Source organism: Ptiloglossa arizonensis, chromosome 3 (genome assembly GCF_051014685.1).
Source record: "Ptiloglossa arizonensis isolate GNS036 chromosome 3, iyPtiAriz1_principal, whole genome shotgun sequence".
NCBI lineage: Eukaryota > Metazoa > Arthropoda > Insecta > Hymenoptera > Colletidae > Ptiloglossa > Ptiloglossa arizonensis.
The window spans coordinates 3352930-3364966 of NC_135050.1; the positions used below are offsets into that span (position 1 = coordinate 3352930).

Here is a 12037-nt window from a genome sequence, read left to right on the forward strand (position 1 = left end):
TATATATTTTTTTATCTATTGCATTTATTGCAGAAATATGAATTCACGCACAATAATAAATTACCATGAAATCTAGAACTTCAGAATTAGAAAATTATACCCTTATGTTGCTACTAGTTAAAATAGTTAAAAGGGCATTAAAGTTATATTATTATAATATTCAAGTGCATAGTGATATTACCTATGTACAAAATACAAAAACTGTGTATTTATATGTAAAACTAGCATGTCTGATCTTGAAAATTCTAAAAAACATATTACTAGAAAGAAAATGTTTTTTTGCAATATATTCACTTATTAAAATTATTCAAATTATCTATAAATCATTTTTTTAATAGCTTCATAATTGAATAAGATAAATCGAAAATTTTAATAAAAATTTATTTTTATTAAGCACTCCTATAACCATTGTCGACTGGAACACCCTGTATGTTTGTAACTATGTGCATATACACACATTGTGATAATAAAATCTATGCATAAAATTTTATGCACAAGTCTCAGTACATATCAGCATCATATTTGGATTTGAGGGCACCTGAACACTTTGTATCGACAACATTCCACTACTATGATTACTTTGATTTCATATGTATACGTGGATACGCTGTGTATGTTCCACATGTTTCTGTGCACCATATAACAATAGTGAGTTACATACATCACTATATTAGTACGGATAATAAATATAAAATGTTAATTGGCATACAGCGCAATATGATTCTGTATTAAATTGTATTATCTTAAAATTCAATTGGCAGTCAAATGTCTGTTGGTTTGTTCTCAGTCTTATGAGAACTTTTTTGAAGTTCAAATAATGGAAGATGTAAATTTTTTCATATAAACTATCGTACACTCTTATAGAAATTGTACCATAATATAGGCAAAGATATAATTATGCTTCATTATCAAAACAACTTGACTCGGTAATATCCTTCTTTGACAGTATTGGAAGAATTACTTTATTCTGGAAAAGGGATGCAGAACTTCACTCCTTCGTAACATACTAATCTCAAAATGTCTAACAGTCCAACAGTTATGAAGGTCCCGATCTAATCATGCTATCGTTTTAGCAAAGGACGGAAGTGGAAAAGGAAATATATTAGCTGGAATGTATATATGTTGATATTAATGAAATTTCCAGAGAAAAACTATCAGTCTTCGTGCTATGTAAGTGTGAAGTGTACGCTTAGTTTATGGAACTAAACTACATTTATGTTTTTTGTAGTTTTCTTTTTATAAGGCATAAGTATCAATTATACTTACTTATTAAACGTGTTTTTATTTAAATGTATTTTCTCCCATATAACCACATATTATGAAATCACGGAAACTCAGGTGCCAAAATCCATTATGTAAAACAGTCAAAGACTTATGATTACAATAGTGTTTGATAAGATAAGCGAAATTGAAAAAAAAAAAAAACTTAAATGTATAACGTAATAAGTACTTTGAAGAAATACATGAATCACAAAGATTGTGCAACAATTACGTGTCTCTGGAAACTTCATAAAAAGTTCATAATATTTTGGTAGAAAAATAAGAAGCTTGATTCTATAGAAAAAGAAAATAAAGAAAGAAAGAATAGGAAACTGATAAGATCCAAATTATAAGAGCGTGGAAGGACTCAATTTACTACATTAACTCATACAAATACAACAGGATATTATTCTTTGTGTAATATAACGTGTGTCGTAGGTTAATGCAATGAAAAGTAGTATAACGTTTGTCTAATGCCGAATATTCTCATTTTAAAACGATCATTGCAAAGTCTCAAAAGTTTATAATTCGGGTTTATCTACGATACCTCTCTATTTAATTTTGCAAATGATATTTGCTCATGATCTATTATGTACGCCACCGCATAAGAAATCTGTTTTTATTAATCGCTCCTGTTGCCGAAGTTGTATGTTTTGTGGTAACGTTGATTAACGTACGTAAGTGAAAGAAGACAACGAAAACAATGACGATTACGAATTCAGGCCCTGACGTTTTTCTTCTTCAAGCATGGCATCAAGTTCATCGGTGAGGTTTGCAAGCATGTTCCCGATGTCATTCAATACGTCTGCCGGTTCACTACCACTGGAATGATGACTTATTACATGACTCTGAAGATTGTTGCTAGAATTGTTACTTGCGTATTCTTGGACTCGTGTAGACCTCTGCTTTATTGTTCCAGCATTTTCATTTGCAAAAGGAATTGAATCAGATTCTGTACTGGAACTTGACTGTAACAAAGATATTATTTACGAACGTTAATATGTAATACATATATAATAAAACTATACAATAATTTACATGCATAAGTCCTGACACGATTTTTTTTATTAAGTCAAATTGTAGATACCAAAAAATGAGTTCATCTTTAAAAGTAGTTATTTATCTGCTAGACTAAACTATACAAAAAGTACGACGTAGCACAAAGCGCTGATTTCTAAAAATATTTTATAAAATGTGAAGCAAAGTACCTTAAAGCTGGCGTCAGAACCATTACGATGTTGTAAAGCAAGAGAAGCTATTAATTCATGTTCCTCATTCACATTAGCATTAACACTACCCCAAGAACGGGACATGGAAGAAGGTGGTCGATTCATTTGCGGTGGAGTCGATGGTGCTGGTGCAGGTGCTGGTGGTGGAGGTGAAGGATGATGAATTAAATTACGATGTTGGTGATGATGTATGTGATGATCCTCGCAGGAAGCAGTTGGTACAGGTCCACTGCAATCTATTACAACATCGCCAACTCCCGATCCTCCAACACTAACGACAGAAGAACTACTTTCTCTAGAACTTTGACGCCTTGGAGGAGATGGGGGACAACGCTTCGGAAGATGTGGACTACTTTCGAGTCCATAAGTTAGTTGATATTTGTTATCAAAGTCTCTTGGCAATGACTTGAATTGCCCTGGAGTTGCTGTGACCTGCAAACAGAGTTGAATAGTGAAATATTGAAATTAACAAGTTACAAATTAGATTTAAGTTTCTAGAATAATTTTATAACAGCACATAGCTGCACTTTGTTTTTTGCACTGTAATTATGTCGTTTTTCTTAACTTCTTCTTATTTTACTCTATTAAATCCCTTGAAATTCTATTGTATGCAATTCTGGAGCAATAGAAACGTATTGTTATCTAGTAAAAAGTTTAATTTTTTAACGATAAACGTGCATTTACGTTTGAATTTGAAAATTTATTTACTTACAGAATTACAAACAGAATTACAGTATAGTACTAGTTAATATTGTACCACAATTGGTAATATTCTAAGCCAGGGATAACCAACTCGTTGCCCGATCGGATAATTTCTAGTGCACCAAGGCAGATAGATTTTTCTGGACACGCGCCATAGCTCTGAGGGCCAAGTATCTGATGAAGGGTATTCTGTAAATGCGAGTGTGTGCGAGTGCAGGCCCCGAATCGCCCACGGTTAGCAGGAACATCCGGAAAGAAGTTTAAGAAGCGGTGAAAAATCAAATGTTTCTAAAAATATGTTTCATTAAACTATTTGATTTTCGTAGAACGCAATCAGGCATACGAAGTTGCTGGTAATATTATTTATAACGAAATGTAAACACAAGTACGATACATTTAAATACTTTTAAAACTAGTTATTCATAACTAGTCCTAAACATACAAAGACCTAAATATACAAAGGTAGTACAAATTGAATGAACGACAACATAGCGCGCGAAAAAGTTAATTCTATATACTGCAACAGCCAATAACAACGCTACTTCCTACTACAGCAGAATCCCCACCCAGTGTTCTCGAACGGGCCAGGTTTTTTCACGCATGCGTGAACCCATGACGTTAAAAACGTAATCAATGTAATGGATATCAAGTAAGAGTGTGTTGCATTATCGTTCGAACATAGTTTCGGTATCTTGCGATGAACTTCGAGTCGAAATTTCCTTTTTGAAAATCTGGAGGAAATATGCTTGGATTCTTTGGAGCATTCTTTACAAATATCTTTTCTTCTTTTAATTCCTTTGTTCACTTTCTAAAAGTATGTTGACAATTTCCTGAAACAACAAAATAGGTTGCTATACGACAATTATTTTCACTTGATCAGAGCATTATATTGATGTTGTTTTCAACGTGCATTTGCGAGAAAACCCACCCCATTTGGAAAGATTGTCTCCATGTGTCATTTTTTATTCTAACGTCACTTGCCTAGTACTGAGTCCACCCGAGCTCTGCCTTAAGGCATCGGCGAGTGCCTCGTAAAGACTCGTTGGTCATCCCTGTTCTAAGTCAATACTGAGATAATACTACAATATTATCAAAGAAGTAGTGGCACGAAGAGAATGAATCTTAATACTAGAATTATACCTCGTATGTATCTCAAAAAAAAAAAAAAAAAAAAAAAAAAAAATCAATCAATGAGGAAAAAGAGAAATTAAAAAAATTTACACATTTTCTATTCTACACATGTGTAGAGTTCGTACAGGTTTCTACACTCGTGTGTAGAATAGAAAAAATCACGACGTTTTCGATGAACATGCTATGGAATTTAAAAGAAATTTCGTTATGAAAGCAGTTGGAACCAGTCATTTTGACTAGTTGGTGAATTTAGTGTTAAACAAATTTCGAAACGGTAAACTCGAGAAAAATGATCTCTTCGATATCACCGTTCTCAAAATAATGTAAAAATAATGTCGGATTATCTAATTTTGAAACGTTCTTAAAAATAGGACGACACTAACAGGTGCTCCATTCTGTGTATCGTTATTACCTTGGCTATGGGTCGTGGACGAACAAGGCAATGTCTTGGACGCGGAAGTGTTCCCCCACCGGCTTCCACAATGGAAGTATCATTTGTAGGAGTAAGATCACCATCTTCGAAACTGCGTGGACGCCATTCGATTGGTTGTGGATGCGTAGAAGGTGCTGGTGATGGAGGATACCCTAGAGGTGCATCTTCTAAACTTTCCAAGGACTTTCCACGTGAACCAGATCGACCAACGATATTGTAATCAGCTGGCAAAGCAGCGTACATGCTTCTCCACGCAGAGCTAGAGGTGGTGTCGTTTCCTCCTCTTTGGAAGGACCTCAAAACAGGCGATGAACAATCTTCATCGGGAGACGGCAAATCGGGACCCCCTCGTTGAATTACTACGTCCTACAAGTATAATTAAAACGATCTAAATACGAGGGAATAGTGAGTTCTCGAATTATGCGAATTCGTAGATACGCGGTTCTGCTCTCACTTACATCCGTATGCATATTTTTTATGTGTATATTTAGATATCAAATAGAATTTTCTATTTTGTAATTTTTCTTTTCATAAAGTGATCTAATCTAATAATTTAATGAATAAAATTGTCCATTCTGTAATTTTTATTTTCATAAAGAGATCTAATTTAATAATTTAATGAATAAAATTGTCCATTCTGTAATTTTTATTTTCATAAAGAGATCTAATTCAATAATTTAGTGAATAAAATTGCCTATTCTGTAATTTTTATTTTCATAAAGAGATCTAATTCAATAATTTAGTGAATAAAATTGCCTATTCTGTAATTTTTATTTTCATAAAGTGTGTGTGTGTGTAGATTTGTTTATTTTACATTAACTTTGAAAACTTAGAATATATATTAAATATATTATGGAGACAAGAAAGATAAATCATGTTAGACAATACGATTGTATTGGGTCAGACTTTTAATCAGTCTTTGCAACGACTACAATTAAGCAAAGATTTTCTGAAGAAATATATTTACAACATTAACTCGCTAAAATCCTCACAGTATTATCTCATTATGATCACTTTCCACAAAAATCGTTTCCTATTTATATTAGAAATAACTCAATCTAATAAATGTAAAAAGGAAGCTTCGTTCGGTAGATTTACTACGAAATATTATAATTTTTAAAATAAATATTTAACGCGTTTTATTAATAATATTCATGTTTGTCCAAGAACATACTACATAAATGAAAGTAAAACCAGTATTAATAAGTTGTATTTGTTTCGTGGATTTTTGTATAGTATCAGAAATAAAGGAGATGACTAGAGGTTCTATTGTATGTAAGACATCCTGTATAACATCATTCTTGTACTTATAGTGAAGGTACATATGTATAAGTATATACATATACTAGGTTGTTCAATAATTTTTGTCGTTTTTTTCCATTGCAAAAAAATACTATGACACTTGAACTTTGAACAACTGTAAATATACAAATGAGTTGATAAATCTACACGAAACTTTACACATGTTCATCAAACAGTAGTACCATCTTTAGAAAAATAAAACGAACCTAATAGCGCCATTTTTTATTGGACGACAAAACTTATTAAGCAACCTGTTACACGTACTTACGATGGTAAAATCAAACCGAATGGTATATAAATTGTTAAAGGGAAAAATAGTCGTAATATTTTGTTACTATTCGAGATAATGTGATCTCTTAAATATATGTAAAATATTGTTTACCTGCGTATGACCAGGATGTGGTGGTAGCCGTGCAAGATCAAGCGGTTGAATACGTTTACCGGCACGAATGTCTTTGACTCTTTTAATTGCCAACAATAACTTTTTCTGATGACCTAATCGCACGATACCAATGTCTTCGAGATCCTCCCAAGTCAAGGTCGTTACATCTTCGACAGAACGCATACCCTGTTGATGAAGAGCACCAAGATATTCTTCGAGTCGTAAAAGCCTAAGCCATTCTTCCAAGGAACCAGGAATATGTTCTGGTAGACCATCTCCAATATTTAAATTATCTATTTCCGCTTTCAACCGTTTTCTGTGATTAGGCTTCTTAATTCCTGCAAATGCATACGATCTTAATAGCGACAATTTTCAAATGTAAAACTATTTTAATATTTCGAACAACCTTAATTTTTTTGCATAGAATACAAATTGTAAATGTATAATACATTTCCGCCAACAGATACGGATAAATGAAAAGTAACATTTTCTTTGTTACAAAGAACAATATTAATGCGTTTCGTCGTGAACCTGCTAGCTGGATTCTTCGATAATGCATCGAGAAGATTTAAAAAATGATATTAGTAACCGCCATCTTGGTACCAAACGTTCCAAACAAGAAAGACCATGCTTTGAGCATTTTCACCGAATCCAACTAATGAATCGGGCATAAAACGCGATAACTTTGCGCTTTGTGAGTAAAAAAATATCACTTCTAAATGTTAATATCATGGACAATGATTATAAGAGCGAAACAATATGGTAATTTATATCGTGTTTGAATTAGATACTTGAAGAGCGAATGTAGCTAATTATTCTGACTACTATCACTTTTATTCTAACTTTTTTAATCGAGTACTTCTGTACCTATGGCTGTTAGATCTTCTGGCGTCATACGCGTTATAGTAGCAAGATCGTAACCAGCGGAAACAAACAGTGTATAGTATTCCTCGAATTGGAGTTCAGTCAACCAAGCATGAACGACATCGAAATCTGCTGGTTTATCAGGATGGCTACCGAGTGAACTTATAGAACACCTGGGCGACGAAGCAAGAGTACCAGGTCCTCTAGGACCCAGATGATATCCAGAGGCTCTACCGGAGTCTAACGAAGCGGTAGAATGTCTGGAACCAGAACCTGAACCCGAACTACCAGGACTATCTCTACCGGGACTTTGAGTCATGTCGATTCCTAAAAAGAGATTGTTAGTTAAAAATTAGGCACTGTTGTAAATGTTATTACTTAAAATGTTCTATACTAAAATTATAAGGTACACGTATTATAAAAACAGACGGGGATATCCGAAGCAAACTATTTGAATAATTTCTTTATTTTTAAAGACAGAAAAAAGATTATGGGAGAGACGTACGTTGTTTCGTTTCGAGGGGACTAATATTTTAGTTATAATAATAAGTAGAATAATATATTGTTTTATTCGATGTAAGCCTGTCAAAATTTTTGACAACTGATTAAAAATGTCGTTGAAAAATTAACTTTAACGTTAACATTATTGTTTAATGATACCTTGAATTAATCCAATGTAGTTAAATTAACTAAGCTCTATTTTTACTACGAATTATTTTATGAAAAATAATAAAGAGGCGATAAACTGCAATAGCCGGGTACGAGTTAATCATTTATTATTATAACGAAGAAAATTTCAATGGAATTTGTGAAATTGTCAATTGTAATCTAAGCACAGTTCGGTGTTTAGAATAAAATTATGTAAAATAAAGTAAAAAAAATAAGAACAAACAGGAAGATAAACTCAAAAAGTGTGCAATTTTTCAAAAAATTGAGTACATTTTTAAAAGACTTGAATTTTGTAAAAGATATATCTAGGAAACAATATTTTAACTTTTGGAAAAGTGTGATTTTATATGGAACGAATTCAATAAAAAGATCTGATCATATAACATTAAAAACAAGGAAAGTCTCGAGAAAGCTGTACAAAATAAACGATTATTATTGGTAAAATTTTACAAAAATTTAATGAAATCAATTCCTCGACGACCAAGATGTAACGAAATTAATTGTGAGCCACTTGTGAAATATTCATATAAAAAACTGATACAACACTTTATCGTAACATAATTATTTGTACAATTTTTACCGACAGTTGACTTCTATGCATAATTACAAAATTTGTTTCATCGACGTATTGTTAAAAAAGATGATTTGATTACGTTATAGTAAAGATACGTTATATTGATTATTATTATTTTATAAAGAAAAATTTGTTGAATCGTGTTGTATGCGATTTTAAGTATGTAAATCGCCGAAACGCTCGTTTCGATTGTTGAAAAAAAATAATTTCATTGACCTCGAATTGTAGGATATTGTGCTCGTCTTAAAAATGTCTATTGGAAGATAAATGAAAAAATGTATCGTTCTATTTTTTTAAAAATTGATAACTCTGAATGATCTTCGACGACACCCTCCATTTAGAATCACAAAAGTAGCACCAGTCGTCGCTTCCCTCGAAATCGAACAACTGTTGCCTGAAACATTTCACGGGAGTAAACTCGGGTAAAGAGATTTCAGAGATTTCAAATATTATCGAGCTTGAGAGATATGCGAAAATAGTAATAAATCGCTAAAAAAGTGAACCGTACTTTTCTGTTTGTTAATAGAGTAGAGAAGATAAAACGAAGGTGTACGATATTTTGGTACGCGAATAAATAACATTGTCGGGTGTATGCAATATAAAGCATCCTACCCTGATCCTCGGCATGAGCATATTTGCCCACGACTGGTGGAAAAGCGAAGCCAGGATGTGTGAAAATAGGTCCCGGACTCTTTCCAGATGGCATCCCGTAAGAACCATCTTCCGTCGTTCCGCCTGGTCCGCTTCCGGGCAGGAAACAGCTATCTTCGCTGCTCGCGTATCCAGCGGAACCAAAAGAGGAGCCTGAATGTCGAAACACATCGGGTACAGCCGGTGGTGCCACTTTCTTCGCCTGGGTCATTGCTTTGGACGGCCGGTTCATGCCGCCAACTGCACATAGATTGATAAGTAACTTTCATTATTCGGTTACTTATTCGGAAATCAAATTTAATAGAATTCGGTTTTCGCCGTATAAAAATAACCATAGTTACTCTTGTGATCAATCGATAACCACAGTATTGGTTGTGATCGAAAAGCACATAGATTGATAAGTAACTTTTATTATTCGGTTACTTATTCGGAAATCAAATTTAATAGAATTCGGTTTTCGCCGAATAAAAATAACCATAGTTACTGTTGTGATCAATCGATAACCACAGTATTGGTTGTGATCGAAAAGCACATAGATTGATAAGTAACTTTTATTATTCGGTTACTTATTCGGAAATCAAATTTAATACAATTTGGTTTTCGCCGTATAAAAATAACCATAGTTACTGTTGTGGTCAATCGATAACCACAGTATTGGTTGTGATCGAAAAACACATAGATTGATAAGTAACTTTCATTATTCAGTTACTTATTCGGAAATCAAATTTAATAGAATTCGGTTTTCGCCGTATAAAAATAACCATAGTTACTGTTGTGATCGAAAAGTACATAGATTGATAAGTAACTTTTATTATTAGGTTACTTATTCCGAAATCAAATTTAATAGAATTCGGTTTTCGTCGTATAAAAATAACCATACTTACTGTTGTGATCAATCGATAATCAGAGTATTGGTTGTGATCGAAAAGCACATAGATTGATAAGTAACTTTTATTATTCGGTAATCAAACTTCATAAAATTCGGTTTTCGTCGTATAAAAATAACCATAGTTACTGTTGTGATCAATCGATAATCAGAGTATTGGTTGTGATCGAAAAGCACATAGATTGATAAGTAACTTTTATTATTCGGTAATCAAACTTCATAAAATTCGGTTTTCGTCGTATAAAAACAACCATAGTTCGTGTTTGTGATCGAAAAGCACATAGATTTATATTATTATTTCTTTGTATTTGTAACTGATCACCTGATTCATTTAGCAAATGAGATGTACTATATGTCTGTTGGTCGTGCGAGCGACCATAGCATACACATACATTGATAGGTAACATTTATTATTCGATTACTTATTCGGAAGTAAAATTTCATAGAATTCGGTTTTCGTCGTACAAAAATAACCATAGTTTGTGTTTGCAATCGAAAAGTTCAAGGTTGGGAAACACGTCGCATCGGTTCAAGTGTCTTTGCATCGTTAGAGTATTGATGTCGTTATATAGATAGTATTTTCACTCGATTGCAATTTAACCACACTATTTTAAACCTAATTTTATTTAATCACGTGTCTCGTTCGTAAAGACACAAATACGTACATGCTTATCCAGTTAAATAGTAACGCGAAAATTATCAAATTTTTCTGTTTCTCGACCTTATTTTTAGTTGAAACTTATTCACGTGAATCGCAAACTCTGTGGCTCCTTCTTACTTAATTATTTACCATTACGTGTGTCTCTCCTTTCGTTTCGTTTATGTGGATTTTTTTATCAAAAGTAAGTTACAACACCAACTCGAAAATCTTTTAATGGAACAAAACTACTTAAACAAACACTTATGCGAATTATCGTTGAAAAGTACAACGATGTTTTAAACAATCGATAGAATCGGAGATAAATTTAAATGAATCGAGGTTAAGATGTATCAGTTTCTGGTAGAAATATAACGAGATACTCGATGGATACTCGAGTAGTTTAACCCATTCACTGCCAGGCAAATTTACACGTACACTCAATAAAGCTGTTTACCATAGTCGTATTGCCAAAAGAAAACCATGGATTTCTGAGATGAACAAGAAAAAACGAATAGAATTTGCAAAAAATACCTAGATTTTTGGAATTAAGTTATTTTTAGTAACAAATGTAAATTTGAAATTTTGAATTCGTCTGGTCGAAAAAGAATTTGAAGACAACCAAGACTAGAAATGAATAAAGAAAACTTGCTACCAAGTAAGTACTGTAGTGATTTTGTAATGGTTTGGGGGTGCATGGTAGTCTCTGGAATAGGTAATCTCTATTTTATTGGTAGGATAATAGATCGATTTGTATACCTCGATATATTAAAACAAAATTTAAAAATAAGTGCCGAGAAATTGAGATTGTAAAGTAAGTTTATCTTGCAACAAGATAATGACCTCAACAGTTACAGAAGAATGGATCCTTTACGATGTATGAAAATCCTTAAATACGCCATCTCAATTACCCAACGTCAACCCCATTGAGAATTTGTGGACGGAATTAAAACATACTGTACAAGAACATAGATCAGTCACCAAGGAAATATTAAAAAATATATTGACAACCGAATGGAAGAAAATGAATACAAATTTTACAAACAAACTTTAGTCCAATAAGTGCATAGAAGATCAGTACGTATAATAAAATCACGGGGATATCCCACAAAGTATTAATGTATCGTAAATAAATAACCATGGAATAAAGATCGATTCTGGACGGTTACTTTTGCGTATGTTTTTTGTTGCTTCTCCGAAGAATAAAATATTTTTACATAAAATGCGTACAAGTTGCTAATTAACTGTGATCTATAATAATTTGAAGTACATTAATCAAAGTTTATACTGGTATAAATTGTCAAAGATAATTATGAA

At 32.7% G+C, this 12037-nt stretch overlaps 1 protein-coding gene across 2 annotated transcripts in view; it reads right to left on the minus strand.

Moving 5' to 3' along the window:
* Positions 1-252: 252 nt before the first annotated feature.
* Ckn (CRK like proto-oncogene, adaptor protein) overlaps positions 253-12037 on the minus strand; it is a 66203-nt gene continuing 54418 nt past the window's right edge. For both annotated transcript variants that reach the window (XM_076306230.1, XM_076306231.1), the window contains exons 2-7: positions 9159-9437; positions 7307-7630; positions 6440-6777; positions 4735-5121; positions 2469-2921; positions 253-2228 (exon numbers count right to left, since the gene is read on the minus strand). In XM_076306230.1, the coding sequence (XP_076162345.1) occupies positions 1971-2228; positions 2469-2921; positions 4735-5121; positions 6440-6777; positions 7307-7630; positions 9159-9437 (2039 nt within the window). In that variant the 3' untranslated portion in view covers positions 253-1970. The remainder of the gene's footprint in view (positions 2229-2468; positions 2922-4734; positions 5122-6439; positions 6778-7306; positions 7631-9158; positions 9438-12037) is intronic.